This window comes from Panthera onca, chromosome D4, assembly GCF_046562875.1.
Source record: "Panthera onca isolate mPanOnc1 chromosome D4, mPanOnc1 haplotype 2, whole genome shotgun sequence".
In the NCBI taxonomy this organism is placed as follows: Eukaryota; Metazoa; Chordata; class Mammalia; order Carnivora; family Felidae; genus Panthera; species Panthera onca.
Window position 1 is genome coordinate 46,258,976 of NC_138351.1, and position 15,202 is coordinate 46,274,177.

The 15,202-nt window shown below is 41.2% G+C and overlaps 1 protein-coding gene across 2 annotated transcripts in view; it reads right to left on the reverse strand.

Annotated features, from left to right (window-relative positions):
* The window catches only part of HACD4 (3-hydroxyacyl-CoA dehydratase 4), a 38,323-nt gene extending 23,870 nt beyond the window's left edge, over nucleotides 1-14,453 (reverse strand). For both annotated transcript variants that reach the window (XM_078436758.2, XM_060609675.3), the window contains exons 1-3: nucleotides 14,325-14,453; nucleotides 12,959-13,062; nucleotides 10,038-10,165 (exon numbers count right to left, since the gene is read on the reverse strand). In XM_078436758.2, the coding sequence (XP_078292884.1) occupies nucleotides 10,038-10,165; nucleotides 12,959-13,062; nucleotides 14,325-14,353 (261 nt within the window). In that variant the 5' untranslated portion in view covers nucleotides 14,354-14,453. The remainder of the gene's footprint in view (nucleotides 1-10,037; nucleotides 10,166-12,958; nucleotides 13,063-14,324) is intronic.
* Nucleotides 14,454-15,202: the final 749 nt, after the last annotated feature.

The following is a 15,202-nucleotide window of genomic DNA, read 5'->3' on the forward strand; positions in this document are numbered from 1 at the left end:
GGATTCTGTGTCTCCCTCTCTCTGACCCTCCCCTGTTCATGCTCTGTCTCTCCCTGTCTCAAAAATAAATAAAACGTTAAAAAAAAAAAAAAAAACAGAACAATCATGTTTACAATTGCACCAAAAATAACAAAACATCTAGGAATAAATGTAATCAAGGAGATAAAGGTAAAACTATAAAACACTGATGAAAGAAATTGAAGATGACACATAAATGGAACGGTATCCCACGCTTACTGATTAGAACCAGTATTGTTAGAATGTCCACACCACCCAAAGCAATCTACAGATCTAATGCAACCCCTATCAAAATGCCAACAACATTTTTCACAGAACTAGAATAATCCTAATTTGTTTTTTTAATTTGAGAGAGCACACGAGTGTGGCAGAGGGAGAGAGAACCTTAAGCAGGCTCCACACTCAGCATGAAGCCCATGTGGGGCTTGATCCCATGACCCGGGGATCATAATCTGAGCTGAAATCAAGAGTCAGATGTTTAACCGAGCCAACCAGGTGCCTCAACGATCCGAAAATTTGTAAGGAACCACAAAAGACCTCAAACAGACAAAGCAATGTTGAGAAAGAAGAACAAAGATGGAGGTATCACATTCCCTGATTTCAAGATACATGACAAAGCTGTATTAGTCAAAACAGTATGGTACTGACACAAACGACAGAGATATAGATCAACAGAACAGGAGAGCCTGGAAATATACCCACACATCTCTGGTCAACTAATCTAGACAAAGTAGGCAAGAGGACACCGTGGGGAAAAGACAGTCTCTTCAACAAATGGTACTGGGAAGATGAGAAGGCTACATGCAAAAGAATTAAACTGGACCACTTTTTTGCACCATACACAAAAATAAACTCAAAATGGGTCAAAGACCTAAACGTGAGACCTGAGGCCATAAAAATCCTAGAAAAAAACATAGGTGATAATTGCTTTGACATCAGCTATAGAGATGTTTTTCTAGATAGGTCTACTCTGGCAAGAGAAACAAAAGTAAAATTAAACTATTGAGACTACACCAGAATAAAAGACTTTTGCATAGGGGAGGAAACCATCAGCAAAAAGTAACCTACTCAATGGGTGAAGATATTTGCAAATGCTATATCCTGTAAGGCATTAATATCCAAAATATATAAATAACTTATACAACACCAAAAATACACCAAATAATCTGATTACAAACAAGCAGGGGACCCAAATAGACATTTTTCCAAAGAAGATATCCAGATGGCCAACAGACACATGAGAAGATGCTCAACATCCCTAACCTAATCATTAGGGAAATGTAAATCAAACCCACAAGGAGATATCAATCAGTCAGAATGACTAAAATCAAAACCACAGGAAATACCAAGTATTGGTAAGGCTGTGGAGAAAAAGGAGCATCGGTACACTGTTGGTGAAAATGCCTGTGGTGCAGTCACTGTGGAAAACAGTATGGAGTTTCCTGAAAAATTCAAAATAGAAATACCATATGATCCAGTAATTCCACTGGAATTCCATTTACCCAAAGAAAATGAAAACACTAATTCGAAAAGATATACACACCCCTATGTTTATAGTAGCATTATTGACAATAGCCAAGATATGGAAACAACTCAAGTGTGCATCCATAGATGGATAAAGAAGAGATGGGGTGTGTGTGTGTGTGTGTGTGTGTGTGTGTGTGTGTGTGTGTGTACACACGTATATAATGGAATATTACTCAGCCATTAAACAGGACAAAATCTTGCCATGTGCAACAACATGGATGGACCCAGAAGATACAATGCTAAGTGAAATAAGTCAGAGAGAGAAAGACAAACACCATATAATTTCACTCAAATGTGGAATTTAAGAAACAAATGAAGAAAAAAAAGAGAAACAAAAAAAAAACAGACTCGAATACAGAAAACAAACTGGTGGTTGCCAGAGGGGAGGTGAGTGGGGTGATGGGTGAAAGAGATGAAGGGGATTAAGAGTACACTTAGAGTGATGAACACTGAGTACAGAACTGTTGAATCATACTGTACATCTGAAATATAACACTACGTTTTTGAATTTTTTTAAGTTTATTTATTTTGAGAGACAGAGCAGAGGAGGGGCAGAGAGAGAGAGGGAGAGAGAGAATCCCAGGCAGGCTCCATGCTGTCAGCACGGAGCCCAATGTGGGGCTTGAACTCACGAACCGTGAGATCACGACCTGAGCTGAAACCAAGAGTCGGACGCTTAACCGACGGGAGCCGTCCAGGCGCCCCAACACTGTATGTTAATTATATTTCATTTAAAAAAGAAATAAAAATTAGCCTCAAAGACTATTATTTTACTAAATAACCCACACTATTTCCATCCTATGAATTTCTGTCAAGAACCTTAGAAGCAGATCTTTAACGTGTTCAAAACCATCAATTACTTTCTTCTGTAAGACACAAACGTTGACATAATTTTATTTATATATATTTTTGTTTATTCATCATTCGTCATACTTATTAAGTGCACTGTTCTGGATCCTGGGAGATCTAGCCATGAATAAGACCAAGGCCCAGCCCTCAGGGTATTTATATCCTACTTGGTGAGATATACAATAAGCACATTTAGAAGAGTAGAGAATTCAAGACAAATAGCCTAAATCCAAATTTTCACTCCACCATCCACAATTTATGTGGCCTTCAGTCATTTATTTAACTTGTGTTAAGTAATTACACTGGAAATAATAATTAGTATTAATATTATATAGTAAATATTTAGTATAAGGTTATTGTGAAGATTAAATTAGTTAATGCACATGGACTTAGAAAACTATTTGGCACATAAAAAGTCCTAAATTGGGGCGCCTGGGTGGCTCAGTCGGTTGAGCGTCCGACTTCGGCTCACGTCATGATCTCGCGGTCTGTGAGTTCAAGCCCTGCATCGGGCTCTGTGCTGACAGCTCAGAGCCTGGAGCCTGTTTCGGATTCTGTGTCTCCCTCTCTCTCTGACCCTCCCCGTTCATGCTGTCTCTCTCTGTCTCAAAAATAAGTGTTAAAAAAAATTTTTTTTTTAAAAAAGTCCTAAATAAATGTAAGCTATTATTAATAAAATAAATATAATTTAATGTAGTGATTAGTACATTAAGGCTATCAGTGAAAGGGCGCCTGCATGGCTCAGTCAGTTAAGCATCCAACTCTTGATTTCAGCTCAGGTCATGATCTCACAGTTTGTGGGATCGATCCCCACATTGGGCTCTGCACTGACAGCACAGAGCCTGCTTGGGATTCTCTCACACGCTGCCCCTCCTCCCTCAAAATAAATAATCTTTTTTTTTTTTTTTAAAGACTATCAGTGAATAAAAAAGGCGAATCTCAGCATCTTTAAAATTATACTATAAATATAGTTTTTTAATGATCACACTGAAGAACTGCATGGATCAAACGCAAAAAAAAAAAAAAAAAAAAAAAAAGGAAAAACCTAAAATCCTACCTACAGAGTGAACTGTGCCATTCATTCCCAGGAAGATTCAACATTGAGAAGGTCAGCCTGACACAGTCTCCAGGACAGTTTTATCTCCAACAACATAAACCTGATCTCAACTCAAAAGTGGAAAGAAAATCTGTGATTTCATGGAAAACCAGATTATTTAATCCAGCAATGCAAAAACGTACCTGCCACACAGCTAAAAAGAAATCAGGGTGCAATTTGGCGGTCTTCCGAAAAGGGTTTACTTTACAATACTCTGTTGGCATTTCCTTCATGTTTGTTCGCAGAATCTAAGACTGTGTGAGATCCTTGGAGGGATTTTTGACCAGCAGACGCTTGCTTGCCCTTATCAGGAATGGGAGGGGATTATTAGTAAATGTAACAATGGTTTTTGCAATTTAGGTTCACAAATGGAAGTTTTGTAGGCACAGGAATTTGAGGAATTTCCTGGTGTTTTGATTTATAGATTTTTCGTTTTGTAAAATGAATACATGTGCAGCAGTGTTTATTGCAATGCAAAGGAACAATGCAGAGTTTAGACTTTTTAATTCGATTTTATATGAAGTCTTTGAATTTCAAGCATTTCTCAAAACGCAAAGGAGTAAATTGGATTACTCTGAGGGTTTCCTAAAGGCATATCAGTCTAATGTCCTGATACAAAGGTTAGTTTTGTGGAGATTTTCCCCTCTCCTGGAGTTGAGACATCCAGGAGGATCAATAAAAACCTTTCTCAGGCTTCTGCACAAAGTCAGAACAAAGTCCTTCAAAATCAGTATTTCAGGGTTGGTAGTGTTTCCACACTATGAAAACCAAGCTATTTTGATTACCTCTATTGAAATAAACGAATTTCTCAATTCAACTTTTTAAATTTAATTTAATTAATTAATTTATTTATTTATTTATTTTTACCAAGCTAAACATGGGGACTCTTTTGGGAGGAAGGGGTTGGAGAGGAGTAACGCCTAGTTTTATATTCACTTATATTATCATGTGTTAAAATAGTTCTGTGTTTCTTTTGGACCTTTTTTATTTTCCCATTTTATAAATTAAAAGCATATTTATATGTTTTATATATATTGTATTATAAAATTAAAAGTTTACTATATTTCTCTATATAACTTTTTTTTAATATTTATTTTTGAGAGAGAGACAGAGACAGAGCACAAGCAGGGTAGGGGCAGAGAGGGAGGGAGGCAAAGAATCCAAAGCAGGCTCCAGGCTCTGAGCTGTCAGCACAGAGCCTGACATGGGGCTCAAACTCACAAACTGTGAGATCATGACGTGGGCCAAAGTTGGACGTTCAACCAACTGAGCCACCCAGGAGCCCCTTCTCTATATAATTTTAATTGACATGTAATTATTTCCAAAAAGGATGTCTTTAAGCAACGATTTATTTTATAGGTTTGCCTTTTACTCCTAAAGTGTGTTTTTTTAAATATATAAAATTTATTACCGTTTACTGTATTTAATGTATATTGTGTATTTTGAAAATACATAAAACATTTTATTCCGTTAAATTATTTTAGTCTTATTGTCAATGGGTTTCCTCCCCTTTTGCAATTCTGTGTGATTCATAATGGCTTTTAGAAATTCGTAATGGCTTTTCCCTATCAAAATAAATACGTGTGTATACAACATCCAGAAATGCACAGAACAAAACACGGAACACAAACACACCTTCTATAAACCCACCACAATCATTTGATACATGGTTCAGTTAGTTAAACTCTCCTGTTGCTTTATGAAATCACTTATCTTGAGATTTTGGAAGACCAGTTTCCCAAAAAGATAATTCAGTCGTCACTTAGTCTTGCAAAGGTAACGGCCAAGTGACATCACAAATTTGTGGACGTGTTTTTCAGCCCACTGAAAGCAGTTGCACACCAATGCATTTTTCAAGATGCTATATGCAATCAGCTAGGCTAACGGTGGAAAGAAGCTTAGCCACAATCTTAACTACAGTTTCTTCACTTAAAAAATGGGGAAACAGGAAAACCAAGAATGATTACACAACCTTAGAGTTTTGTTTGGTTATTTTAAAGCAGGGGCCTCCCGAGTCATCTCATAATGAGGGAATTCTTCTAATTGTCTGCAGAGCTCAAATGAAGGAAGGGGGTAGAAAATGAAACTTTGAATATGATGAGACGGATTTTCAAAGCTTTTTCCAACACCAGGTCTATTTGGAAAACTATAGAAAAGACAGTAAATGAATACCACAAATAGAGGACAGATAAAATCTGAAAGAGATAAAAAGAGGAAGGCAAACAATCACAACAAAAATTAATAGTAGCCCAGGATGAAAATGGCAGCTGTCTTCCCTCATGTGGTAAATCCCTCACTTGTCATCCCTCCCAACAAAAAAGACTTAAAAATCATTTGAGCCCCATGAACAGCAGACACTGCAAATCACTCTGAATAAAAAGATTCAACGTAGATTTGCCTTTTTTTTTTAATTACCAAACCAGGATATAGTTTGATTACACGGACCATAGTTCTATAATTAGATCACATTAGATTAATAGTGAATACAAGCACATTTAAATAGTCTGGAATTTCTGGAACTCCAAGACATCAGATTTCTAAGCTGCATAATAATTTCTATAACTAGGCAAGCCTACATAATTTTGGAAATCATAAAAAAGGTGCACATTTTCTAGGCACAATTAAGGTGCTCTGTTTTTTTCTTACAAGTCTACTTATCCCGTGTCTCACTTGCATGCCTTACAATGTCAATAACTAAAATAACATTACTCTTAATTTTGAAAGTGCTGTTTCACCATGAAACTGATATTAGCCAATTTAGCCTAAGAAAGTAAAAAGTCCAAAAAATATACACCAAAGAATACCAAAAGAAAGTATGCCAAAAGAAAACATGACTTAGACTTTCAACGAGCTTGGTCATCCTCCAGGTAAAATAATTCCATGATAGACTACAACTTGCATTCAACCTGGATGGTTAATTCTGTTCTCTAAAATTAGCATGATGGAATGTTGGAACTATAAACATTGTGTTAGTTAACGTATAATAAACATCAATAACTCTTGTTCCCAAATATGCTGCTTCTGGGACAGACATGTACTCCTTTTTATTTTGTAAGGAAATACAGTTAAGGGAAGTCCATCTAGGTCTTGGCTAGCTGACTACTCTGTTATTAGGAGTCAAGGCTCTAAATATTATCCTGACTTTTATTTTACATTTGATATTTCAACACTTAAAATGTCTTCATCTTAATGAACACTATTTCTCTACTTTTATTTAATAAGTAAAATTTAAAATCTCCCATAAACTTATAATGCTGAGTTCTTAACAGCCTCTTTAGGATTACAGTCCTATTTCCATCTTTTAAGCTTTCATGGTATTTTTTTTTCCTCTCTCTCTCTCACCTTACCAGCAATAATTTCCTATACTAGATCTCCACCCGTGAATTTCTCACCTTCCCTTCCACCGGCCTTTAAAAAGGAACATGGCCATCTAGAGCTAAAGATACAGTAGAGGAAACAAAAAATAGCTGAACAAATGGCAATAGCTCCCAGGTATTCTATTCTAAGTGCTAGGAAATTATCTCACCTGTTTTTTCTGTTACTCCAAGAGATACAAGTTACTTTCACATCACTTGAGAAAATGATTCAGAACAATTGGTTCTGAACAATTGGTTCAGAACAATTTTTATGTTTTTTGTTTGTTTTTGAGAGAGAGAGACAGAGTGCGAGCGGGGGGAGGGGCAGTGAGAGGGAGACACAGAATCCAAAGCAGGCTCCAGGCTCTGAGCTGTCAGCACAGAGCCCGACGCAGGGCTCGAACCCACGAACTGTGAGATCATGAGCCGAGCCGAAGTTGGACACTTAACCGACTGAGCCACCCAGGCGCCCCAACAATTTCTGTTTAAATCCATACGACTGGTTTCTACTCCTGAAACTACTATTACACTATATGTTAGCTAACTGGAAGTTAAATAAAAACTTGACATAAGAAAAAACAAATTATAACAACTAGTAAGAGCTAGAAGTGGGATTTGAATCCAGGTCTGTAGGATTCCCAAGTCTATGATTAGATGCTATACTAGATAAACATATATCTCTCCTTTCCATTTGTATTCAGTAAAAGTGGCAGAAAGAACAAGAAATGGCTAAGTATTCTATTCTTTCGATATGGATGAAGGACACTTGTTTTTTCTGTTTGGATCATTTACACTTTGCCAGATATTTTGTGTGGTGTCTTTTTCAACAGCTCAATGACTGTGGATATGATCCCACAGTGAAAGGCAGAGGAACCAGGTGTCAACCCAAGTCTGAATGACTCCAATCCTAGGACTCTCCTCTGTCCTACACTGCCTAGGGTGGTGGCACAGTGAGCATGGGAAGTGGCTGGAAAATCTGTCCCTAAGACAGGATCACTAAAGTGTTGCACAGACCAACAGCGTCATTGTCCTGAATGTTTCCAAATGGCTCTTCTAACCACGTAGGGTCTTAGAATGAGGTGGGCCACGTAGGGTCTTAGAATGAGGTGGGGGTTTTTGTTTTATTGTTTGTTTTTTATAGAATTCGTATTAGTGACTTGGGTTGCAAGTTTGCAGGGGTTTGCTTTTTAACTGCTAGCTTTAAGTCAAGGGAGGCTGAAACAGTACAAAGTATAAAACAGATTCTGTAAGACTGATAATGTGATTAAAACCACCCTGCAGAACCATGCTCATGGATTGGAAGAATCAGTATCATTAAAATGTCCCAACTACCCAAAGCACAGATTCAGCGCAAACCCTATGAAACTACCGTGAGCATTTTCACAGAACTAGAAACAGTCATCCTAAAATTTGTATGGAACCACAAAAGACCTCGAATAGACAAAGTAGTCTTGAGGAAGAACAACACAGTGGAGGTATTACAATCTCAGATTTCAAGATATACAACAAAGCTGGAGTAATCAAAACAGTATGGAACTGGAACCAAAACAGACACACCCGGCAATGGAACAGAATAGGGAGCCCAGAAATAAACCCATGATTATATGGTCAATTAATCTTAGACAAAGGAGGCAAGGATATCCAATGGGGAAAAGACAGTCTCTTCAAAAAATGGTGTTGAGGGGCGCCTGGGTGGCTCAGTCGGTTAAGCGGCCGACTTCAGCTCAGGTCATGATCTCACGGTCCGTGAGTTTGAGCCCCGCGTCGGGCTCTGTGCTGACAGCTTGGAGCCTGGAGCCTGTTTCAGATTCTGTGTCTCCCTCTCTCTCTGACCCTCCCCCGTTCATGCTCTGTCTCTCCCTGTCTCAAAAATAAATAAACGTTAAAAAAAAAAAAAAAAAAAATGGTGTTGAGAAAATGAGACAGCTGCATGCAAAAGAATGAAACTGGACCTCTTTCTTAAACCACACACGAAAACAAACTCAAAATGGATCAAATGAGACCTGAAACCACGAATATCCTAGAGGAAAACATAGGCAGTAATCTCTTAGACATTAGCCTTAGCAACATATTTATGCTTCTGTCTCCCTATATTGTAAAGGGAAACAAAAGCAAAATTAAACTACCGGGTCTACACCAAAATAAAAAGGTTTTGCACAGCTAATGAGACCATCGACAAAACAAAAAAGCAATCTAGTGAATGGGAGAAGATACTTGCATGTGAAATACCTGAGAAGTTAGTAACCAAAATGTATGAAGAACTTAGACAACTCAACACCAAACAAACAAACAAACAAACAAAACCCTGGTCCAATTTAAAAATGGGAAGAGGACCTGAATAGACATTTTTCCAGAGGAACCGGAAGGATGACCTACAGACACATGAAAAGATGTCCAGCATCACTTACCATCAAGAAAAGGCAAATCAAAACCACAATGAGCTATCACCTCACACCTGGCAGAATGGCTAGAGTCAAAGAGACAAGAAATAACACGTGTGGGCAAGGATGTGGAGAAAGGGGAACGGTTGCTGGGAATATAAATTAGTGCAGCCACGACGGAAAACAGTATGGAGGTTCCTTAAAAAATTAAAACTAGAAATAACATATGACTCAGTAACTCCACTACTGGGTATTTACCCAAAGAAAACAAAAACACTAATTTGAAAACATATATGCACCCCTATGTTTATTGCAGCATTATTTACAATAGTTAAGATATGAAAGCAATCCAAGTGTCCATCCATAGACGAATGGATAAAGAAGATGTGGTCCACACCACACACACACACACACACACACACACACACACAGGAATAGTAGCCATGAAAAAGAATGAGATCTTGCCATTTGCAAGACCATGGATGGAGCTAGTGGGTATTATTCTAAGTGAGGTCAGTCAGAGAGAGAAACACAATACCACATCATTTGACTTACAGGCGGCACCTAAAAAACAAATGAACCAAAAAAAAAAAAAAAAAAAAAAAAACAACCCCAAACAGACTCTAAAATACAGAGAGCTAACTGATGGCTACCAGAGGAGAGCTGGCTGGGGGGATGGGTGAAATAAATACAGGAGATTAAGAGGTTCAAACTTCCGGTTATCAAATAAGTCACAGGAATGAAAAGTACAGCATAGAGATTACAGTCAATAACATGGCTAAAAAATAAATAAATAAAACCACCACCTACCTGCAGAAACCTAGGAAGGAGATGGTTTGGTTCAATGCCGACACATATGTGCAGCAACTCCAAGAGGGAAATGGATTGGCAAACGCGCATCACAAGACCGATAGCATAAAAAGTGTCAACCATGGAATCTGCGTCAGGGAATTAAACACAGATACAGTAAGTAAAAACTAGGTCATAACCCAAACCTATGTAGCACTTTGAAATAAAAATCATTGCACAGGTGAGAAATTTCCTAAACAGCTACTAAATTGCTAAGAATACTATGCAACCAGGGTGCCTGTGTGGCTCAGTCGCTTGAGTGCCAACTCTTGATTTCGGCTCAGGTCACGACCCCAGGGTTCTGGGATTAAGCCCCGCATTGGGCTTTGCGCTGAGCATGGCGTCTGCTGAAGATTCTCTCTTCAGGCATCTGGGGGGCTCAGTCGTTTGAGTGTCCAACTTCGGCTCAGGTCATGATCTCGCGGTTTGTGGTTCGAGCCCCACGTCGGGCTCTGTGCTGAAAGCTCAGAGCCTGGAGCCTGCTGCAGTCTCTCTCTCTCTCTCTCTCTCTCTCTCTCTCTCTCTCTGCCCCTCCCTTGCTCATGCGCACTCGTTCTGTCTCAAAAAATAAAAACATTAAAAAAAACTTCTCTCTCTGCCATTTTCGCTCTTGCTCACACACATTCTCTCTAAAATAAAAAAAGGAATACTATGCAACCAAAGAAAGCACTTCATATCATAATACATCTTAATTGTTCCTCTTCCAAAAAAAGAAGTAAAAATCTGCAAAAGAAGGATCATGGCCAAAGCTATAGGATTTATTCCCTATATTGTAAAGCAATTCCTGCATAAAAGCAACCTGGTAGAATCTAGACTATATCAAATGTGAACAGGTTGGAGGTAAGCTTATTAAAGAAGCTGGCATATTCACAATGTTTCCATGGACAAGAAAATGACAAAGATGAGAAAAATATTTCAGAGAAGCTTTATGGAAAAGGCATTAATAATGTGATATTAAATAACGTGTATCTAGCGTTTGCATCCTATACATACTTGGTTGGTGCTTTCTGGATCTTTGTTAGAACTTGGGCCTCTGGTGGGGATTTCTGGAGTTGCTGAGAGCCCTTGCTGCGTTTGGAGAGAACTGAAATAAGAGGGAAAACAACCCTTCCTCTAAATAGGATAAATCTGTTGGTTTAAATTCTAAAATGAAATCCACTGTGTTAAGAAACACCTAGGGAGGACTTTTGGGCCTTTACTGTCCCGTGATCATTCACATGACGATAATCTATCGAGCACTGAGGGCTGCTCAACGGCGCCATGAGGTGAACACTATTATCATCACCCCCATTTCACAGATGATGGCTGAGGCAGACAGCCTCATGCTCTCATCCGCTGCCCTGCACTGGCTACAACACAGCATTATCAGTCACACAGCTCCGGGACAGGAAAGGTAGCAGGTGTTACCATTCAGGTGATTAGATTGCTATTAAGCTACTTACTATAATTTATACACGGATTCAGGAATTGCACCGAACCCCCACTTGGTTGTTTTCAGTCTGCTTTCCATATGAATGGTTGTGTGTCTTTAATAAGTAGCTTCTATAATTACAACAGCAGGATAATAATTAGGAAATAAACACACTGGTGACTAAAGCAATTTTTCCCACTGGAAGGGCCAGGCAGGATAAGAAAGAGTTCATTGCCCACCGCTTGGGTTTTCCTCTGCTTGAAGACTCCCAACATTCATAGATGAAACTCAACCCTTAGGCTGTATCTTTGGAGGCCGCTGAAGGCAAGACTTTAACTACAGATTTACAGTCAGAAAACGGCAACATCGGGGCGCCTGGGTGGCTCCATCGGGTGAGCGTCCGACTTTGGCTCAGGTCATGATCTCGCGGCTCATGAGTTCGAGCCCCGCATCGGGCTCTGTGCTGGCAGCTTGGAGCCTGGAGCCTATTTCGGATTCTGTGTCTCCCTCTCTCTCTGCCCCTCCCATGCTCATGCTCTGTCTCTGTCTCAAAAATAAACATTAAAAAAAATTAAAAAGAAAAAAGCAACATAAAACAGGTTTGGTAACCCCAGAATTAAATTTCCTCATGATACACAAGTCTGAATTGATGAGCACAGCAGGACTTTCCCCGGGGTATATTCTAGGTGTTTGCTTTTAGCTGAATCCAGCAGCTCAAACGGTCAGCTTTTAGCTGAATCTTGCTCAAACGGTCAAGTCACCCAACATTTGTACACTGTGATGACACTTACCCACGTGGGGATGGAGCGTGAATGTTATTTTGACAGCCACTTAGTGATTCATTTTTTACAAATTGAAGCGCTAGTCAAAACCTTTACTTTTGAGAAAACTGGAGGAAACTTACGACTTAAACCATTAATACCAACTCCCATATAGATGGCGAGTCATCTAGAGATGTGTCATTTATTTAGGGACACATTACTCCTGAAGGGGACCAAAGAGAACCCTGGGGACTGTAAGGTTGTCTCTCACTTATTAGTAGTCTCCAGTTACCTTAAACCTGGGGGATAAGAAAACAAGGGAAGAATTTGGTGAATTCCTGATTTCCCTGCACGAAATGTTATACTGGAATTTACAGATTTCCTCAAGCCCCCTCAAATCCACTAAGGTTTGCTGCAGAACCAAAAAGGAAGAGTGAAATGGCATGCCCCAATGGCATGTCTGTGTTTTCAGGGCGAATTGCCTAGTCAGAGGGAAGCCAAATCCCTTTCCCTCATCTTACCTGCCCCCTTCTCCAAAAAGGCTTGGTTTCTGCAATAGGAAGCAAGGTTACTGAAAAATGTGGTTACTAAATTTCAGAGCAGTGAAGGATATTAGGTGAAGTTCACAGAAGTTAAAATATTAATATAAGCAGGACTGGGTGAAAACAAGGATTCAAAGTTAAAAATCCAAAACTGTTTTGGAGTTTTACCTTCTCCAAATGAAAAGAATCGGACTGTCATATTGGTAAATATCCATGAGTGGCCACAGAACTGGATTAGGTAGTAGATGAAAAGATAGGTGTTCTTTCTATACCTATAGATACAGGAAAATACCATTAAACACTTCCTTCATCATCCTTTCAGCATTATACACACATCTCTTAACTAGCCTATTGGCCCACCTGAGCAAGAGAAAACTATTCCAGAGCAGTCTTTAATTTAGTTGCCTCTGTAATGCACAGCAGATTGTGAAACGCCCCATAGCATGCATTATCTGCTAAAAGGAGTGTCTTTGGTTTGCTTAAAGCCAAATATGGTTCTGTTTCAAAATTCACTTTAGCTTTGAGGAAGTTCTAACCTTGCTCTCACGAAGGAATAAAAGGAAGTGTTGCAAAGATGACTCTGAATATTTGGGGGAGAGGGAAAAAAAAAAAGATGGTGAGGGCTTGATGTGCCCCACGTGTTGCTGTAGCTGGGCCTGCTCAGTGCAAAACCTGAAATGACTGGTTTAGGGTTACAAGAGGGGGAGTGGTGATGGTGGCATTTCCAAAGGGCGGATCATTCAGTAGTTGGCCATACCCGACTTTTGAATGTATTACGTGATGGGGGTCAGCACCCCGCTACTGCCTATTGTATCTGCAAGGGCAGATCGTTCCCTTCGCCAGACACACATAGAAAGCAGTTTAGTGGCTCCGGCCACAAAAGGGAAGTCAAGCTGAGTTTAAAAATGGGTTGCTGGGGAGATGACTAAGGGATGATTGACAGATACAGTTTGAGGTAGTTAGGCAGAGCATTGTTTGAAGTGTGCCCGAGGGTTCAGAAGGGTGGTGGGAGTGGCCCTGCCTGTATAGACAAGGATCTCTCCTCGTCGGAGGTGTGAAATCTCTGAGAAAGAGAGCAAATAGGCTGGGAAGCAGATACAGTGTAGCTTGCCGACAGGCATCCAACAGATGAGGAGGGGGTGGGGAAGAAGGATCCCTTCTTAAAGCTGCAAAAGAATCACCTGGAGTGTTGGGTAAACACTCACATTCCCCAGGCTCTACCCCCAGTACCACTGAACCAGTTTCTCCGGAACTGGGCCCTGGAATCTACACGTGCGATAGGTGTTTCTGCAGCAGGTAGACCTAAAAACCTCCCCGCAACGCTGGGTCTGAGAAAGTAAGGAAAGGACTCCGGGTGGGCGGAGGGGGGAGAGAAGAAAGCACCCAACCAGCTAATGCCCGTCCAGAGCTCCAGGGCGTGCGGGGCGCTGGGCCGCGCAGCGCCGCGCTGCCGGGGGACGCGGGGGGATGGAACCCCGCCCCTGGCGCCCCTTCACCCGCGCTCCTCGCCTCCCGCCGCGGCCGAGCGCCCTACCTGGGCTGCAGCCAGGCGGGCAGCGCCATGGGTGTCACGGGCCGCCGCCGCCAGGCCCTCCAGCACCGTCAGGGAAGGAGCGCCCGCCCGGGAGGGGCGGCCCGGCGGCCAAAGCCCGGCCCGGAAAGGCGGGGCCTCGCCACACTCAGCAATTTACAAAAAAAAAAAAAAAAAAAAAAAAAAAAAAAAAAAAACACCAAACCCTAAGGTCTTGCTTTGGGCCAGAGATGAAAGTCAAGTTCCTCAAGTTCCCGCAGTGGCTAGAGCGCGCTGTCCCGCGAGTGCCCGGCGGGGGCGCGGCACGCGCGCGAGCTTGGGCAGGCCTGGCGGCGGCCGGAGCGCACCCACGGGGTTCGCGCAGCGCCTGCCAGGCCTTGCTAATCTTTGGATGGACCCTTCGTTGCAGCTGCGTGGAAATTAATGGGGCCTCTCCCCCAAATGCCAAAGGCTGCACCGGTCCCAGGTGGGCGCCTGCCTCTCTTATTACCCTCACCTGTGAGAGCCCGTCAGCTGTGGGCACGCTCTCCCTACAGCTGTGGGCACGCTCTCCCTAACACCTTCTTTTCAGCCAAGGGGCCTGATGGCTCCAGGAAGAGGCATCCTTGCCCTCTAATCTTCCCCCGGGTCTTCGCAGATGTTTGCAAATCCTCTTATTCACGTTGAGTCTTTCTTCCTATCCTGTGCCCAGCCCCCAGAAAATCTCCTGAGCCCTCGGGCTTATGGCATCTTTGTCTCGCTCCATGCTCAGAAAGCCCGCCTCCTGCTTTGCTGATCACCTCCAGACCGCCTTTCAGTGTCTCTACCGTCTAAGGGAAACCTCCCCAAATAAATTGAAAACCCAAACAAACAAGCCAAGAAAGCACTTGCCAGTAAGTGGG